The sequence below is a fragment of the Hipposideros armiger genome, unplaced genomic scaffold (assembly GCF_001890085.2).
Source record: "Hipposideros armiger isolate ML-2016 unplaced genomic scaffold, ASM189008v1 scaffold_291, whole genome shotgun sequence".
In the NCBI taxonomy this organism is placed as follows: Eukaryota; Metazoa; Chordata; class Mammalia; order Chiroptera; family Hipposideridae; genus Hipposideros; species Hipposideros armiger.
In genome coordinates this window covers 1369370-1390273 of record NW_017731641.1, presented here as the reverse complement: position 1 = coordinate 1390273, position 20904 = coordinate 1369370, and the positions used below count along the sequence as shown (strand labels likewise).

Here is a 20904-nt window from a genome sequence, read left to right as displayed (position 1 = left end):
GCTACTCTATAACTGTAATTTTGCTACTGTTATGAATCGTAATGTAAATATCTTTTTGTTTTCCGATGGTCTTAGGCGACCCCTGTGAAAGGGTCATTCAACCCCCAAAGGGGTCGTGACCCACAGGTTGAGAACCCCTGACAGGGAATGTGGCCAGTGTGCCTCCAGCCTGTGCATAAGAATGCGGTGAAGGGCAGAGCACTCCTTTCCCAATCCCCTGGAGGCACCATCTTATAAATCTGCAGGGCACCCAGACAAGGGCCCTGCCCTGCAAAAGCAATACTTCACTTCTTTGTCACCATGTTATTTATTTATAAAATTGCCCAAGTATGCCTGCTAGTATTTCTCAGTGAATTAGAAAGAACTTTTATAAGCAAATGGGGATTTTGCTTATTAAATGTCAAGTGAAAGGATTTTTTTCCATAAAATTCACATTGCAACATGAAGGGGGTGGAAATCCTTAACTGCACAAATAAAAAAACTCAAAACTCAGTTTCTCATTGCTGGTTGTTGAAGGCCTCGGGAGTTTGATATGTGGTGCCCTGTTTTGATTCCATGATCAGCTAACATCTATAACCACAACTAATTAAATATTCTATATGCTAATTAGCTAAGAAAACATGCATCTGATCAAGCATTAAAGTCTTTGTTCTACAGGACTAATCATTTCCTTACCTTTTCCCTAGTAATCTACCAATCTGGAAGAGAAATCCAAAATAAGGAAAACATTGACAATTTTTCTTAAAAAATAATTTCTACTGTTATTTTCATGTGGGGTGGGATATGACAGCCTTGACTTAACAAGGTTCACATTTAAAAATCCCACTTTGGGAGTTAGCTACAAGACTCCTGTTAACACTAGTAAGATGTATGGAGACAAATCCCTGAGCTAAAATTTATTTGATGCCACAAAACATTGATATCAAACCTCTGCACAAGCTGTACTGTATGATTAAAAACCCCACTGCGGCTGCTGTCATAGTAACAAATGTGAAATTATTTTAAGACCTAACCACTATGACAATAGCTCTTTTAAAATGCATCCTCAAACACAAAAGAAATAACAAATAATGACAACTGTGTTTGCTAGCCTAATAGGGTACCACAGTTAACAACCCGTCTTATGACTCAAAATTGGCTTCAGTTAGCCATGAGATTAAAAAAACAACTGTAGCTCTAAAATGGATGATGAAAACTATATGAGAGACCTATACAGGTCTATCGTCAAAACATGAGTGCTGCGATTTCTTTTAAAAGAGAAACCCAACTAAAATACAAAAAAATTTAAAACATGATGACTAGAGCTTGGAATTGGGAACTCAGGATAGGAAGTTTGATGTGTTTTTGTTTTAATTTCAAAAAGGACTTGGCCCTAAAAAAGAAAATATGCCCAATTTTCAAGAAATAGGAATCAAAAGAACCAATTAAGAGATTAAAACTTTCTAATTAGATTATGACTTGAAAAAAATGTTAAGTTGAAGTATATATTTAAAATTAGGTTTAAAATATACTTTAACCCATCAGAGCTATAATCTTCCTTACTGTAGAACAAAACTTCTTTTTGGATGAACGGCCAAGATTAAACGGAAGAAACAATCAAATGACCTTGTTTAAGAAGGTGATCACAAGAAGATGAACCCATGATGTAAATCACAGGCATAGCATAAGAGTAAGACTTCAGTGAGGTTGTACCCAGTTTAGTCATCTATGAATAACTATAAAAACACCTTCTCGGTATTCAGTAGTCGCAAGATCTGCTGGAACTACTGCTCAAACGCTTGAACACCAAATGAAAATCCTGGTATATGAGCTGTCTAAACCATAGTGACATCTACCAATCTAATTTCATGACAAGAGTGAACAGTTTAAAATGGGCACGAGGAGGCACTATATTCAGTCAAATTGATTTGATTGGTAATATGTTATTTTACTGGAGTTTATAAGGAGGAATAATAGCAAATTCCTACAAAATTGTACTATCACATTCATAATCACATTCAGACACTCACCCTCACATGACCATCTTATAAGCCAATCATCCAACTTTCTCAACATATTGCAAGGTATGTTAAATCAAGCCACAGCAATGAAGTTTAACTCCATTTTATAGCTAAGGATTTCTCATACCCACTCTCATAGTCTCATAGTCACCAAGCTGAGAGGAACAGTTTAAATTACTGAAATGGAGGTGAGTGATAAACAGTGTGTCCGCTCCTACTGAAACTGTGTTCACTCTCTAATTCCTACTGCCTGTTCTTCACAGTGTTGTTATTTTGTTACACACACGCCCTGAGGCCAAAACCATGAAAATGAGCCAAAACAAATGGGCAAGAAAAATGTCTTCTCCCTAGCTTATGATGCTATTTTTCTTTTTATTGGAATAAAGAGGCTGCCAAGTTCTGATGTCACTACAGTAATTTTATAGCCTGATAAAAGTAGTATTTTATCCATTAAACATTTGTTCCCCCTTGCCAATTCTACCTCCAACAAGGCAGTGTGTACAATTACTCAGTGAACAGACATCAAATTATAGTAAAATAAAAAATACTAATTACTTTTATTCTGATACCATAAAAAACCACTGTCAGAAATTTCCCTGGCAAGAGACAGAAGCAGCAATGTACTTTTTGGTCCCTATATATCCAGAACTCCTGTAATACTGTGTTTGAAAACAAACACACAAAACATGACATCAGCTCTCTAGAGACCTAATAACGTTGCACAGAACAAAAACACACATTTTATGTAAAATTGTTCAAATAGTAGCCAAGTGTTCCAGTAATATGTGACAATAGATGTCCTAGTATCTTCAACATTTAACTATTTTTTCTTTATCTATAGCTTTCTTTAATCTTCATTATGTGAGGCTGTAGCATGCCTAAATTTAACATGGAGGGTCACTGATGTCACTGGATTTTTAAGAGCAGAAGTGAGTGTTGAAATCATCCATGGATCTAGAAGAGACAGGTTAGTATCTTGCTACTCAGTGTGGTCCACCCAGAGTCATTAATATCATTGATAACCTGTTAGAAAGGGAGAATCTCGGGGTTCACCCCAGACCTACCCATCAGCATCTGCATTTTAACATCTCCCAAGAAATTCAAATGCACATTAAAATCTGAGAATCACTGCTTTAGCACTGATACTTGAAAGACATTTGGGTGTTTCCTACTTGTTAGGCACAGTGCAAGGAAAAGGGTGAGAGGGATGATGGCATCTAGGGGGAAATCCTGCTGTTCTTAGGGGCTGAGACAGACATGTAAACAGTCTCAGCCCACCCTGCAGGAGAGAAAGGTGTAGTCACGGAGTGCACAGCAGCTGCGGGTGGCAGGAGCACCAGGTGGGTAAGGAGTCCTGTGTGCCCTACTGAAGATCTGGGCTTTCATCAGTGAGCAATTCAGGGCCTTGGGAGAAGTCCATTTTAAGAGCAGTTACAATATCAGTTGCATGTTTTAGGAAGATCACGACTCTGGCAAAATGTAGTAAAATGATAATTTGAAAGGGAGAAAACCAAGACTGGAGACAGGGAGATGAGGTAGGAAAGTTTAAGCAGGAGTCACAAAGATTGTTTTGTCTCACATTCTGAATCTCCTCTCATCCCTCTCCCAAAGTTTGAAAAGGAGGCTAGAAGGGTCCGGTAATGGTAACAGAGAAAAGAGAGACCTTCCTATAGGTTACAGGGAGGGTACAGAGGGTTGTGTGTGTATACAGACATAGAAAACTGCTTTGTAAAACAGAGAAAAATATTATTTTGGTGATTCTACACTCCCTTTAATCATTCTAAATATCAATTTACATAAATTGACATATATTTACAGATACAAGATGTGTATGTACATGGTTAAACGTACAAACGATGGTCCCCAGAATACAGTTTCATTGCTTGGATAAGTCACTGATATTGGCCTTTCTACCCCCATGAGTTATTTCTCGCTCTTGAAATGCAAAGGTAGAAAAGCTTGGACGAGGAGAGAAGGTAGAGAGACAAGAGGTGCCTTTATTAATTTTTACTTCATTATATAATTTGTTGCAGGGGTGATTAAATAACTGGGTCAACAGATGGCTTCAGGTAAATTCTCAAATGTGTTCCTATATAGAAAGGAAGCAGATACTACACTTGCGAAGTGTTACCATTTCTGATACTGATACACTTAGAATATTGGAAAAACACAGAAAGGATCTTTGATGTTTACTTGTTAGTGATGAACTAAGAATTACATTGAAAGTGAAAGAGCCAGCAAGTAGAATCAGTCCTCAACTTTACACCAGGGTTGGTTTGAGAAAATGTATTTATGCAATGGCTATTTGGAACTTTTTAACACATTTTCTCCCTCTGAAACCATGTATGTGGTAGCTATGTAGCATAGCTACCCCATAAAGCCTATTCCAGGGAGTCTTAGTACTACAAAGGCCCTTAGAGATCATGTGGTCCAAACGCTCACCCAAGGTAGAAACAGGGCCTTTTCACAATATCTGGCAAATGCCCCTAGAACATGTCTGCTAATAAGGAGCTCATGGCCCTTTCTATCACGAGGCAGCTCTATTTGTCAGACATTTCTTCCTTGGTTTAAAACAAAATTTGCATCTTTTGAGTTGGCCCTATGGAACAAAAGATGCATCATATATCACTATTTCAAGTTTCCCCAACCCCATTGAAATCTCGGCCACTGGTGGTCTGATCTAAAAAGAAAAGGGGACAACGTGGCCCTTTGGAGTGCAGGGGAACCCATCCCTGCACATGGCTGTAAGTGATGAATGACCCTGTGTCAAGGAGCTATGAATAATAGATTTAATAAAATTACACACGCTGAAAATACAAGGTCTCTGGAGAGACCAGTGACTTGTGTTCAAGCAGAACATCCAGAAAATACTTCAGCAACAGAAATAGCATTAGCCTCAACCACGGCCCCCTCCAAAATTTAAACAAAAACTTCTGGTTCATCAACATCACCTTGTGTTCTTGTTTCACGGTTTGGGGAAACACATTTTATTTAGCATATTAGGAAATTTCAATAATACAAACAGAAATTCTAAACATATAGGCATAGCCTGACAGCAGCTGTTGGGGTTAGTAGCCAACAGCAGTGTGCGGTCCAGTTCTTTAAAATTTTCTTATAGTATAACAACATCCTAGCTCCAGTTTCTTCCATTTGGGGTAGATTTTTTTTTTCCCCAAAATAACATTGTGGTTTTCGTCTTCTTCTAAAAGAATATTACACTAACGCTGGGGTAATGGTCACTTCTGTACAATTCCAAGTATTGATTATTGCATTAAATCCTAGAAATGAAGGACAGAAGACACCTTAGATGGTCCTTCTCTATTTTGAGGCTCCCTCCCTTCCTTTCTAAAAACAAGAAATAAAATGAATGCAGTTATCAAAGGATTTGGCTTATGGAATTGTAACTGAAGGTAATTATAATACCTTCAACCCATTTTTTATGTATAAAAACAAGGTCAAGGTTACTTTTCTAAGCTAGTCATTGGGATCTGACTTTCTAATAATTTAGGAAGAAGTGGTGTTATTTCTTCCTCAATGACCATGTACCCAATGTGCCCATAAAAGGAACTACTATGAATTTCAAAACACACAAAAGACGCTACAACAACCTAAAATGCATGAATTACTATGATACACGATAACACAGATGACTCTCACAGGCATATACATACTGTATGAGTCCATTTTTATAAAGTTCAAAAAGAGGCAATGGTGCAAACCAGTCTATAGTCAGAATAGTTGTTGCCTGCTGGGGATAGTGGGATTGTCTGGGAAGGGGCAACAGGGGGCCTTTTGAGGTGAAGGGTGCATTCTAGGTCTTGATCTGGGTAATGGTGACCACACGTATGCGCATTTGTAAAACTTCATCTAGCCGTTCACTTAGCGTACATTAAATGTACCCTTGTGTACATTTTTATATTACACCTCAACTGAAAACAAATACAACACATTGTTTCCAAGTGCCTTTTAAGTTTCAATTGCAAAATTAAGAAAACTGTAACACACTACAACTACAGCAGTTACATGTGCCCACACTACTACTAACTTCTGAGAATTCCAAACTATTTAATACTTCAAAGAAATCACTTCTGGGTCAAAGTAATATATTAATGTACAGGAGGAGTTACCAAAAATGCCAGCAGCTAACATTCACAGAGGTCTTACCACATGCCAAGCGCTTTACTTTCATTATCTCCTGTAATCTCCCCCCCCACAACAGTGGTAAGAAATGCTATTGTTATTATCCCCATTTTGCAGAGGTGAAAACCAAGGCTTAGGTCAAGATCACTGCCCAAGCTCACATAAATAAAAAGAGGTGGGCCAGTCTGGAACGCGAATAGCTGAGGAGCAAGCGAAAGGTCAACTTCTTAATTCCGTTTGTTTTAGGCTAATATAAAAATAAAACCAACCACACGGTTCCAAACAACAGAACAGAAGCAGAATATAACGTAAATTCAATAATATAACCTGGTTTGGGTTGGTTTTTTTTTCTCCCAAGTAAGGTGTAAGGAAGTTCACCGTTCCTTAATTCTATGATTAAAAGATACATCCCTGGCTCTCAAGAACTGAAGTCTCTACTCACATTCCAACTGATTCGTAGAACAAAATGTTCTTTGGGGTAGCTTTTTATTATCTGTGGCCATCAAAATACATCACACCGCAAAGCAAATGAACAACTGTGAACCAAGACACGCACAATGCAAACTTGAGCGTTTACTCCAATTCATTCGCGAGTCCTTTCAATTTGGCCATACTAGGAGAAGGCGTGCCCAGGATTAAGGTGGAAAAAAATTAAACATACTCTCTAAAAGGCTTCTTTATTTTCTAAACAGGCTGTATTGTGAGAAGAATTTGGTAGGGGACAACATGATTTTATAGGATGGAAAGAACTGTGATACACAATATGATTTTAATCAGGAACAAAATATCAAATAAACCATCAAATAAGCTACTGCATTCTGCGCTGGTTGAAAACTACAAGCACTGGAATTCAGATTCATGTTTAACAGAAGATGAAAATCAATTAACTACACCATCCGATTCAGAACTGCTCTTCCTTGAAAAGTATACAAGAAACAAACTGGGCTAATATTCTGAAAAATGTATCCAAAAATTATTTGAGGCAGGAGAGGAGAGGTAGAGGGAGGAAGATACACTAATGTTTCTCAAAAATTTTGCTGCAAAGATATTTACAGAATATTTTTGGTAGATATATTTTCATTTACTTGTGCCTGCTAGCAAGAATGCAAAGCAATGCCTTAAAAAATACTAGAAATCAGGAAGAATTCTTAAAAAGACAACAGAAGAGAGACATACCCTAAATGAATTTAAATTCTACAATAATGTAACAAAAACACAATAAAATCATATAAAAACAAAAGAGTAAACTAAAATATGCCTACTCAAACAAGCAGTTCACTTCTGCAAAACGATTTGCTTCACATAAAAGTCAGATTTCGCTCTCAGTTTAAAAAAGTTACTGAAACAATACATCAGCCCTTACAGGCAAGACCAAACTGTAACACAATTTTACATATTTATCAAAAGATCATTCAGAGCACACTTACCAAGTCTGTAACGTGTATATGCTTGTGCTTCGGAGGGAAAGCAAGAAGTGACTTTCTGTGCTTAACAGTGGCGTACACTTCAGTGCTAAAAACACACCACCACAGTGCTGCCTGTAAGAAAGTCCTGACTAGCAAACTGCCTTTGGGTTGGGCTCTTCTTTTACAAGATAAGCTGTTAAGTCATGCCTTGATTTTAGATCTGCTAACATATGGAGTCTTCTAACGTAGCCTCTCTCCGCCCTCCTCCCACCACTCCGCTCCACTCCCTCTGCACACATACACATACACACATACAAAAAAGGCACTGCAGGGCAGAAATTCCTCAGGTGCTCGCTAATGGAATTCCCAGGGTCTTGGAGCCGCTTCGGGGATCAAGAGATCTCATAGCCCCTGCTGGGGTAAGGAGCAGCGAGTCTGTTCCATTTAATCAAATACAGAATGAATTTTCAGCTCTATTCACTAGCTTGTCTCCAGGGCTCTCAAAAGGCACCAGGCAGCTAGAATCACACACATGTGGCTCTTTTAGGCAAGTATAATTAGTTTGATTTTAAAAAGCCACATTAATAATATCACCTCAGGACCATTATTCAGGAGACAGATGACAATGATACTGTATGTTTTAAGCCCGACAATGGGGGAAAGCACACAAACAATGAGGGAAAACTTGAAGGATTAAAAAAAGAAAACCAACAAACCAGTTTTTCATTGAATTGTAATCCAATATTTTTAAAGCGACATTAAGTATATTCCATATACTTAATTTTAATTGAAAAGAATCAAGTAAAGCCTACTTGCCATTCTCGTGACAGTAAATTAGTATACCATATACACGACAAAAATTTATAAATGAAATGTTTATAAATAAATGGAATGTTTAAACACAATATAAAATTTTAAATAAAAACAATAAAACATTCTCTAATTTAATCCAAGTGAACACAATTTTGTGGGAAAAAAACCACCAATCAAAAACTGTAAAATCAAGTCCTTCAAAGCAATCTACTTAGCAACCAGACTCCAAATTCTCTTTCTAATCTAATTAGTTGCTAGTAAGGGGTAAGATCATCATCTATCTAAAGACTACCTGGTGGGCAACTCATCTACTCTTCTGATGTGTTGTCTTATCTACACTTCTACTTAGTACAAATGCTAATAACAAGGCAACAGCTAATGTAATTACATGTTATAAATAACAAATTTGTCAATTAGTTATTTTTAATTTCCTAGCCCCAGCATGATTTCACTATCATAATGTTGAATTCCTGAAATTATTTCCCCGGGATTTTATTTTACTTGGAAACAATCACCAAATTTTAGATTACATGTTTACTTCTAGTGAAGAAATATGTTATGTCAACTTTTGACAAAACCATAAATAAAATCATCTAGAAAGTCATGAAAGCATAAGGGAAAAGTGGAAAAATCAGAGTGAAAGCACCAGAACTAGTCAACAAATTTTACCTGACCTCTTTAGAGCAAAGCCCTATGACAGAAATTCCTATTTCTACACAAACCCTCCATATATATATATATATATATATATATATATATATATATATATATATATATATATATATATATATATATATACCCTTGCTGAGCTTGGGATGGGGGTGGGAGGAGTCCTATCTTAAAGTGCACTTAATTCCTTTCATGCAACGTCAAACCACCTGCAAAGAAGGCAAGGAGAAAGGCTGATGTAGGAGCCAACTTACACAGGCTAGATCAGTGTGTTCCAAGTCCTAAGGGCTCTTTGTACCTCTCCGCCTGAGAGTAGAGCTGTTTAAGTACTTTCCACAGGAGAGGAGGTTGATGAGAACCATAGCAATCAATCAAAGCATCCCAAGTGAGTTACTACACAAACAATAGCACAGTACCTCTAGTAACTGATTTTCCTGGTTGACTACACTATTCAAACAAAGACAGATTTCCCAAATATTATATCCGAGTTTTTGCATGAAAGTTAAACAATATACAGTGTGTGTTTCTTATAGAAATCTAAATGTTTCTGCTCTATACCCTGCCAAACACACACCCAGGGCACGTCTTTACAAAATGAAACAGGTTTTCTCCATCCTTCTCATGTAACTTAAGTATGAGGCAGTTTATTTCAATATGTGCATAACAGAAACTACAGTATTTGGTGCCTCTCTGGGTTCTTAAGTATGCTTTCTAGTTAAGCACTAATTTAAAATTTTCACAAATTTTCTTAAGTTTCCTTTCATCTTGTCCTAAAAGTTGAACTACCTCCCCTTCATTTTCGGCTAAAATGGACTACTCAAAAAAAATGAGCTCTAAAAAAAAATAGAATGAGCTCTAAAATGTAATCAAGTGTTTAGAATTATACTGAGAATAAACCCATTTCATGCCCCAGCCCCCTCCCACCTCCTCTACCCAGACACTGTCCATTAGGTATGCCAAGTGTCAATCAGTTGGGAGCCTGAGGGTTATGGTATCAGTGGGGCATGGAAGCAAAATTTGGCCTCTTTCATCTTTACTGGCCATTGGCCTGAGAATAAATTTCACGTTCCCTTTTAGTCCAAGGTATCTGATTTAGGACACAGAGGCTGCCTTTCTGTTAATGAGGTTCCCTAAATTCTAGATCTCAGTTGGAAAGCAGCCTGCCCTTAAAGCACCTGCCACCCTCTGTAGTCCTGGCCAGGAAAGGCAGGCATTCATTCTGGAGAAGGGCTCCTTTTGGAGAGAGCCTTCCACCTGACTTGGTGGGGTTCAGGGGAACAATGAAGGGAAGGCGAGAGAGTCCCTCTACCTCCCTCAGTGATTTATGACTGAAATTCCTATATGTGGAGAGAAAGCAACAAAGGTCTGGAAGCTGCAGGCTGAAATAAATAGCGAGCTGCAATGCATTTAGAAATGATAATGCAACCCACAGAAGGCTTCAAGAAGGAAAATGCACTCCCTGGGGCTGGGAAGTCAGGGCGTCTGTGACGGCAGAGAAAGATACATTGTGCAGGACGTTTCTCCTGCTCTCCCCACATAAATCACCGTCCCGCGGGCGCCCTGCGGGTGGAAGCTGAGGGGCGGGGACCCCACTCCCTGGGGACGTGCGGGCGCCCCCCGCTCCCTGCCAGGCTCGTCCCACCTGCCTGGCGCGTCCCTGTCACTGACTCTCCATCCGCCCCCGCGGGGCGGCCCAGCGTCCCCGGACCCCGCTTGAACCCCGGGACCTCGCGAACCCGGGCCCACCGGCCGCCCGCCCGTACCCCGACCCCGAGGCGGGACCACCCCGCACCTCTCGGCGGGCCGGCGGAACCCCCCAGACCTCCTGCGGCAGCCGGCTCCCAGAGCCGCCCCAGGTCATCCCGCGCGGGCGGCTACCGCGGCTGCTGTGATCCGAGCGGCCTCCACGCGCCGGGCGGGGGCGGGGCGGGGGCGCGGGTCCCCGCTCTCCTTGCGCCGAGCCGCGTAGCCGGGACTCGGGGAGGGGGCGGGGCGGAGTCACGGGGCGCGCGCCTGCGGCCGTGCCTCCCCGCCCAGGCCCAGGCGCGCGGGCGCGCAACCCGGCGGCGCGGGGACGCGGAGCAGCAGGGAGCGTAGGGGAGCGCGCCACGAGGCCTCCCCGCCCGCCGGAGGGTGCGCGCGCAGCCGCCAGATCAGCGGCGGGGGACGGGTCGTACCAATCTCCGTGGGGGCACCCTGTGCAGAACCGCCGCCAGGCCCCTTCCTGGTGTCGACAAGAACGCCATTCCAGAAAAGCAGAGTGCAGTCCCTGCTTTGGGTTAGGGTAGGTGAGGAGGAGCTGCCTCAGCAACGCACGGAGGTTGCCACAAAGCCTGCACTCACGCTCTCCTCTCCTTAACTTCCCCGGAGAGGCGGCAGTTCTAGCCATCCAGGACGGTCCGCAGGTCCCCAGGTGCCCCGCCCAGGCCCCGCCCCTAAGCTCTCGGAGGGGCCCGCAGTCCGCCTCTTCTATAGGCTCTTACCTGTCGTCTACTTTCGTGGTTCTATCGTCCTGCCGCTGTGGTTCCTTCGCTTTTTCACCACCTTCAGTGTTGAGTTTCTTCCGCAGTTCCAACTGATTCCCCAACCAACCCCCTTGCATTCACAGTCACGCCAGCTGGCAACAAAATTTCTCAGAAACTGGGAGAGAGGCTACGTCCTGGTGAAACCGGTGTTGGCCTTTGGCCCCAGAGTCTGACCAACTTATCCTTGGACTTGCCCCAAGTTATTTGATCTCACTGAACTTCAGTTGTTCACACATAAAAAGGGAAAAAAATAATTTCTATTTAACAGGTTGTCTTGAAGCATAAATACGATACTGTGGGAGCGCAAAAAAATTTTTTTTTTCCTCTCACCTTCTAAATTCTTCTTACTGGGCTAATAATCAAGTTTAACAAAGACAGATTAACAGAAGGGAATGTCCACAGTTTATCAGGGATGTACATGAAGGGGTGCCATAAGATATGAGACCCGATAACACATTGGGCAATTGAGGTTTATATGCCATTCTGGACCAAGGAAAAGGGGGGCAGGGGTCCGGGATTTCAAAGGGAAAGCAGGTAATTCACAGGTGGACACCATGTGGTAAACAGATTTTTGCTGGGCGACCCAGAACAATGGGACAGAAGGAAGTTCAACAAACAAGCTTTGCTAGATTTCTTTCTTTCTGCTACATTTAACTCATACACGCCAAGGTGAATCTGCTATGGTGACTATGCTAAGGTTCCTTTCCTGAAGCAGGTTTTTTCGGTCTGAATTCCTTTAGGCAGGAAGGGGGAGCGTCAAAGATTCTGAGGTTTTTTTATTTTCTTTCCCCTTAATAACCAGCTTAAAATCAATATCCCAAAAGGTATATTTTGGGGTGGCAAAACTTTGGTGTCCCTCAATACTTAGTGTAAAGCACCTGCCACTCACTAAAGTGGCCATTCGAGGACTGTGACTTCTACATATTGTAATAATAATTATTGCTATTAGCAGTTCATTTTAAAAATCATCATTACTTACTATTAGTTTAACTACAAAAGGGGCCCTACTGATACTTGAAGTTCAAAAACACTCAGTACCTAACTTCAGGAGAAAAAGGCCCTCTGCCTTTTTACTTGATTTTCACAAAGAAATGCTTTGACAGGGTGGTAGTGTTCAAACAGTTTAACTTTCTACTTTAGGTAGATCCAGGATCTTTGTGAAAGCATTAGGTCCTAAGAAAGTCACTATAGGAGGGAAAAAAGAACTTTAACTCGAGTTTGTTCTCCATGTTCCACTTTTTAGTTATCCAAACTAAGAATCTATTTGTTCTTAATAAAGTATAGTAAATGATTTTTCATTCAGCAAATAAGATGTCCTATAAACACTGAAGGTTTCACAGAAATGAGAGTTTTGTGTCAATGGAAGGGAAGCCTTGCAGGTTTCTTGTGGCACTCTGTAAGAATGCTAACGGTCCCCTACCACAGCCGCACCACTACAGACACTTCCAGGTTCCTCTCTTAGGGTCCCATTGACTCTGGGCACCCCCTGAAATTCACAATGCCATTTGAGTGTCACCATGCATATTGTTATTCATAATCAAACCTCAGAAATAATCACACTGTTTGTTTTTTATTATCTGCCTTGTTTTTTTCAGATGTAAAATAATTTTTCATTAATAAATCATTTTATTTGTTCAACTTTACTCTAAAAGTATTTGTTGAGCACCTACTCTATGCCACTGCCAGGCAAAGACGTACAAAGAGAAATACCGGCCGGCTGAGTGGCGCGTTGGTTAAGAGCTGGCTTGGGACGCCAGAGGGCCCCGGTTCGGATCCCACATATGAGGGCCAGTGACACTGCCCTCTACAGCTAAGATGCTGAACAACAGCTCAACCTGGAGCTGGGCTGCCATGAGTCGCCGGCCATGGCATAGGCTGCAGCCCCTGCTGCAGTAGGTTGCCATGGGCTACCGTGTGTAGCCAGCAGCCAGCGTGAGCGGTCAGCAGCCACAATGAGCGGCCATCCAGAAGCCAGTGACTGATCTGCCTCACCCGGGAAGAGCGCAATGATGGTGCCAACATGGGCCAGTGAAGCAACGTACTCCACAACTAGACTGAAGACCAAAAGGACAGCAACTTGTCTGTTCCCCTTCTCCCAATTCCCCAGCGCTGTTCCCATCCCCCAATTCCCCAATAAAAAAAAAAATCTTAAAAAAAAAAGAGAAATACAACACAATCCCAAGCGTCCAAGAGCCCACACTCTAGTTGTAATACAGGCACACAAATGGATAAGTACACTGAGACATCTATGCAAAGAGCGGGGAGCCGTGGGAGCACAAGGGCAGTGTTGCTAACCTTGTCTGGAGTTTGAGGGTTGGGGAGAGCAGCTTATCAAGAAAACCTACCCAAAAGAAGTGGCCCATAAACAAAGCCTTAAAGCATAGTGGAAGTTGGCCAGATAAAGGTGAAGGAGCGGAAGGATGGTCTAGGCAGAGGGAACATTATGAATGAAGACATACATTTCTTTGTGGTTGGAGTGTAACGGGCCAGGTAGGGGTTGGTAAGTGAAGGCAGTGCAGAAAGAAGATAAGCAAAATCACAGATGGTCATGCATTTCTGCCAAGAAGCTGTGACTTTTTCCTGTAGGCAGTGGAGAGCCAATGCAGAGTTTTAAGTGGGAGTGTGGTATGGTCAAATTTGTGTTTAGAAAGATCACCTAGCAGCAGTGATGAGGATAGATTTAAGGGGGCCAAGCCTGAAATCAAACAGTTCAGAAGCTTCTCAAATAGTCCTTGAAGTCCAGTTGGATCAAGAGACTTAACTAGGACAATAGTAATAAGGACAGAAATGAGAGGGGAAATTCCAGAAACAAAAGGGAATTGAACTTGGAAACTGATTGTATGTGAAGATAAAGAAAGAGGAGTAAGGATGACATCAGCCTTCTAGCTTGAGTGGGTGGTGATCACACTTTTTACCCTTCTAGTACCTGGGATGAGAGTAATGCTTTGCTGGAGATACAGGTTTTAGAGGAACAATGGTGTGTTCAATTTGAAACCTTTTGAATTTGATGTGCCTGTGGAACCTACACGTATAGGCATCCACTAGATAGATAAACCCAAGCTGAAGATACAGATTTGAATATCAGCAGCATAGAGTAGTACTCATACTTATAGCATGAAAGTAGAAGTGATCCCTCAGGAAAAATATGGAACTCTAGAAATTTGTGGCCAATAATGGATCTCTAAAACTCCAATAATAAAACCCTCAGTTATCCTGATAAATTTGGAGGGAAGGTTGTTTACTGAACTCAAGGCATAGAATTTGAAAAGGATGCTTGGGGAAGGAGGGGAAGGTTTGGAATGGTCATTAGGAAAAAGTAAGAGTAGAAAGTTGAAAATCAATCACAGGATTGATGAGGACATCGCTGAGGTTAAATTGTAATAATGGAGTCTGCATGATTATGTGATTTTCTCCATCACAATTTAACCACTCAAGTGTAAGGAGAAAAGCATAATACTGATCCAAATTTGGAGTTTTGCTGGGGGGATGTCCAAGAAGGAGAATAATGCATGGTGTTGTTAAGAAAATTACAGATTTCAGGCTGTGAGTTGGAAAAGAGTGATAGACTGGACTAAAATGACAGATAAAAGAAAAGGAGAGTTCTATGAGGTTAAAGATCAGTTGTTACAGATTGAGGAGTGAAAACCCCCAGAGGTCTTTGGTCTTCGATCATTTCCAAAGTGGAACAGTTCCAGGTAGCAATTAGGTCTACCATTGGGGTGCTGGTGGGTGAAGTGGTGTAGAGATTTAAGGTCCTCAGTATTTAGGGGACACTGGGGCTTGAGAGATGGGCAGGCATTGAAGGGACTGAGAGAATGTTAAGAGAAAAACCATGAGCCATGTGCCCAAGTCCACCGTGATCAGGTGGAAAGGTTGATAGACACTAAGTGACAAAGGATGTATGTTCAATGAATTTTAGGCCTGAATTGGTGATTTTATAATACCAAACATATGTTAAAACTGGTTCTCTAAGAATAATGTGATAGACTGAATAGAGTCAAGCAGACCTGTATCAAATTGACTCCACCTTATAGCACTGTCAAGTTACTTCAACTCCTGGAGTCTTGATTTCATCATTTGTAAAATAAGGATGATACTAATCCTTTATATAGCGATGATAATAGGACCGACTTTAATTGGGTTGCTGTGTGGATTAACTGAGATGTTACAGATCCAGCACTTAATATAGGACTTGGCTCATAGCAAACACTGAATAAAAGTTAGAAATAATAATAATAATAATAATAATAATAATAATAATAATAATAATAATGCTTATCTATTACTTGCTATATGTAAAGTATTGTATTTATGGAAGAAACGCAAATATTATTGTCTGGATTTGATACCAATGTTATGGGCCTCTACAATATTCTTGGGCTAGAAATGATCTAATAGACAAATGTCAAGAAGTGTTTCTTTTAGCAACAACGAGGGTGGTCAAAGTGAATCATCACCAAGCTGGCTCATTATGTGAAGGTTTTCCACTAAACAGTGACTTCACACATTTTATTTTTGGTCATGGCTTTGGATTTTATTGGCTTTTATTTACATAAGTAAAAAACATGAATCAATGTAACGGAAAAAGTGAAGGAAAAGTGACCATCTAAAAACCAATTGGTTTAGGGTCTTACTTTTTTAACTCTCTGCTAAAGGTTCCAAAGTTCAAAACAACAACTAAACCCCCACAATAAGTTGGACCCAGAGGGCTAAACAATAACAGAAGTCATTTGTCTCCATTTGGATGATTTCCAAATTTATACAACAAAGTCCCCGTCAAATATGCAGGAAGTTCTGATTATTTATGATGTAATTTAATATTGACATGTTATTAAATGACCTGACCTTCCCCCAAGCCTTTGGGATTTTACATCTAACGACTGCAGGATAACTGTCCTCCCAAAGCTGGAAGGTTGGTAATCAACAGCTTTCCTCTTGCAAGATTTATTTTCTTCAAATAGAAATTCCAGTAGGTTGACTGTATTCTCCCTGTCTTGTCCATTTCCTGAATGTGTGCAAGAGGATTTCACGGAGAGGGAGATTTCTATGGCCTTTTTTTATGCTGAGCAGGCTAAGCTCCAGAGACTCACTGCCTAAACCCATTACACACAGATCATCTAATTCTGTGACTGGGTTTGTGATGCTAGATTAATTTACCCACACACCAGCTCAGGAGAAAATGACTTTACACATCTTCTTTACACTTGCAAAGAATGTGGAGATCATTTTACAGGAAAGAGAAAGACAGGTCTGTAATGGAGGCCAGCGCCGGACAGACATGGATACCACCTTCCCTGTCATTCAGGAGCCCCTGTCTGAGACATGAAAGACAGCAAAGGGACTGAAGAAGAATGATGAGGAGTTGGAAATATTTGCAAAGGGTAGCAGCTAATGAATGAGTAATTTGAGGCTGGATGGTCATAGAGAAAGCACTGGAGTGAGGATTGGGAAATCTGTCCAGTATAATTGATTCCCACATCCCTCATTCTCCTTCTGTCTGCTGGGTGAATTTAGGCCAATCTCCTAGCAGTCTACAGTGGAATTTCTCTTCTTCCTCTGAAAGGAAAAATGAGCAACAGTATGTCAAGGTCCCTATGGAGCTAGCATTGTTAGAGCAAATCCTGGCAACATTCACAGCTCTCTCTAGCCTAGGTTAAAACAACAACAACAACAACAAAAAATTGACATTATGTCTTAGCTGTTGCTTCAAGGATTTGACTTTATATCCCCTAAGGACATCTAACACCTAAGGCAACTCTGACTAGGCTAGACTCTGGAGGTGCTGGGGGTCTTCTGTTTCGTCTTGTTGTCCATAAGCTGTATGAACTTGGGTGAGTTTCCTTAAAAGCAAAACAGGTATAAATATCCCATAGGATGCCGGGTTGTTTTCAGGATTCACGGTGTATAAGGTTCCTCGTACAGTGGCGGACACAGAGTAGGCACACTATACACAATCGCTCTGATTATTCATCAGCTTGGTTTAGACAACCGCTGTTCCTAGATCAATTGTGAATAATAATTCTTCTATAAGCAGTAAAGAATGTTACAGGAACTAACTTGCATCTTAGACAAATTTCTTAACATGATTTGTGCATCCGTTTTTTCACCTGTGACACAGGAATAACAGTATGTATTTTCTATGACTGTTGTAGGATTAAGTGAAATCATGCATATAAAGAACTTAGCCCAGAGATAAGAATATAATCAATAATAAAAATTAACTACTAGTATTATTTTTATCATCATCACCATCATCACGGTAAACAACCTTGTGAATTCTCCGTCTACAGACCAGTTTTCTGTTTTAGTTGTAACTGTCAGGCTATATGAGCAATGGAAGACTGAGTGCACATGAATTATTAGCTTGTGTTATAATCTTTCACACATTAGTAATAAGGATAATACTTGTTCTACATATTGACATTTATCCATAAATGTCATAAATTTAGAAGACTGTTATGAGGATTAGATAAGCTTGGCATGTGGTAAGCATTATATCACACTTATTAACACCTCCACATTTAAAAAGACAAGGAAATCTAACGAATTATTATCCTTAGTCTTGCTTTTCCATTACCTAACCAGTGCTTTCCCTTCTCTTGGTTAGTTAAAAGTACTTATAACAGGCATCAATGCTGACACCCCTTTAGACAACGGTTATGAACTGGGCCCTGTGAAAGTCCTTGGGTTTGTCTCTCAATCTCATGCCCTGGGCCAGCTACCATATTTCCCAATTTCCCCTCTCTTGTGCCCCATGCTCTCTCCTTGATCACATCCTTCACCTGCTCACCAACCACCATCAGTCCTGGGGGTTGTGGGTACCAAATTTCCTGGGAGAAATGGACACTCTTTTGTAACTGACTATGCACTGACATCTCAGCCTTATCACGTCCCAGGGGCGAGAGAGACCCGGGACCAGGGCATGGACAGGGAGAGGGTGCGATGAGAAGAGACCTTGGAACTCTGGTATCCTGGGGCAGAGGTAAGAGGCTAGTGAAGCGCGTGGCTTGGGCTCTTCTCACAGCTGTTTTGGATGCGGCCTTTTCATTCACATGGATGTCAGAAAAGTTGGGGAAGAACGTAGGGAAAAAGCACCTGGGAGCTAGATACCTGAATGGCGGAAGTTTGTACAAGGGTTGCAGGGAGGGAGGGCCATTTAAATTGGGGGCCATGGCCCTCTGATGAACCACTGCACCGTTAACAAAGTCGTCTCTCGGTGCTCTTGTCTCCTCGCGAGAACAGGGACTACTTTAGCTGATGACCGATGCACAGTAGAGAGAGAGACAGGTTTTCTCCAACTTAGAGATGTAAACAAATTGGGCTTTTAAGCATCTTTTCAGGCTAGAAAAGCTTGAGTAAACTAATTCAATCTAAGGTGTCAGTCACTGATCACTGCTTTCTAAATAATTGTCCCAGGATCTAAGGAGGTCATTCTCCAGGAGCAGGCTTGCAGATTCTGGAGCAGATCCCTAGGGAGATATTTTGGATTTGGGGACCTTCTCTCTCCTCCACCTTTCAGATCACAGCACACACTGGGCTCTTTGTCCTGTCTGCATTGACCGCTGAAAGGGTACAGTCTACCATCCCAAAATATGCCACTGTAGGACACTGATTATTTTAGGCTGGTTAATTTTAAGAAATAGCAGACTTGGGAGAAGCTCTGAAAACCATATGGACATTATCCTTTGTAAAGGACATTTACATTTGTAAGGAGAGTGTTTTCCTCACTATACCAGGCCTGCCTTCCCTACCATGGAGAAGGCAGGGACTTAAATCTGTGTAGCAATCTTACCCTTTTTTATTGTGCCTTTCCTGGTCACCCCTCATAACAGACTCCCCAGCCCCCAACATCTTTTGTTTTTAACCGAGGTGGGTTTCAAGGTGGTGGCTTTAGCCATTTTGGCCAGTTACTCAGTGTTCCTGGGTCTCTCCCATGTATACAGGAAGTATGTATGTTATTAAGCTTTAATTTGCTTTTCTGCTAATTTGTCTCTATTAATTTGGTTATTGTCTCTATTAATTTGGTTATTATTAATATTGGTCTCTATTAATTAGTCCAGTCAGAAAAGTATAGGATAATTTTTTCCTCCCGGACAAGGCCTGGTGCATTTTCTCTGCTTGCCCCAAAGCCAATAATCTCCGTGGTGACAGCAATGATTTAGGGACTGAGATTAGCCACTCCCTCCACCTGTGTTAACTGTCCCGCCCGGACTGGGAGGGGGCTTGGGAAGACCTGTAGAAGAGCCCATTCACATGCCCCCGCTCCCATCCTTCTCAGACCCCCACCTGCATTCAGGAACACCTCTTTCACACTCCTCTGTTGTATTCATTTCACAGACTTGTCCAAAGCTCAATACCAAGCCAATTAGCCCTTCCTTAAACCTGGCTTCTCTTGGGCCCCTTCACAAAGGGCTTCTACCTTAATTCAAGCACCGTGCCCAAGGACAGGGCAGTGGGGCCTTTCCATAGATGGCATGACTTTAGACCAAAGGAAAGCAAACAAATACAAAATGTTGAGAAACTGGAACTTTTTTCCAGAGTGAGATATTTTTCTTTTTACCAACCATCAGGAGCCCTGACCTTGGAGACTCGAGGAGTATGTGCCCTCTTAAGCTCATAGGTCCAGCCTCTGACCTCCATGCATGAGAATGGCTCAGAGAAAGGTGGCTTCTCCCTGCAAGACCCTTATTGACCTTCCTCCCTCACACATCTCTCTCACTCCTGACCACGAGACATGTAATCTTGAACACCCTTTCCAGACCAAGAAGGTTGGCTTTATTGCCCTCTAACATGGAAAAATTTCAGGACCTCTTTGAGATGTTCAACCTATCTGGATTCCATGAGCCCTGTGGTCTGCTTGTAGCGGGAAGTCACCAGTAGGACAGTTATTCTCTGATTTCTCTTTCTGAAAAAATTAACAGCCACAGTTTGGAGCTGTAACCTTGTGTTTTTCTCTGGTGCCTGGATCCATGGACACGTCCACCCTAAGGCTACCCTAGAGATGGCTCAGAGATGCTGAACATAACAAGCAATTTTCCCAATTTTTCCAATTGCTTGTAATGAGCTGAAGGCACAAAGAGGTGGAATAGATCACTATCCCGTTTCTTCCCTCTTTTTCTTTGTTTTTCTCTCTCTACCTTTAAATACTGAAATTGCCATAGTTCTCCATTTTAATTGGTTTCCTGATTTTTTAAGTATAATGAATTTATTCAGTGACATTTACTAAGCACCTAAAGATGTTATTAAGCAAAATGTAATGTTTCTACACTTTTTTGTGTTTTTCTCCTATGTTGCTGCTTCCTGGGAGGGGTCAGTACATATATATATATATATATATATATATATATATAT

At 41.2% G+C, this 20904-nt stretch overlaps 1 protein-coding gene across 1 annotated transcript in view; it reads right to left on the bottom strand.

The window, feature by feature from the left end:
- LOC109391365 (cell adhesion molecule-related/down-regulated by oncogenes-like) overlaps positions 1–10889 on the bottom strand; it is a 56572-nt gene extending 45683 nt beyond the window's left edge. The window contains exon 1 of the mRNA XM_019658861.1: positions 10697–10889. Coding sequence (XP_019514406.1) covers positions 10697–10889 — 193 coding nt within the window. The remainder of the gene's footprint in view (positions 1–10696) is intronic.
- Positions 10890–20904: the final 10015 nt, after the last annotated feature.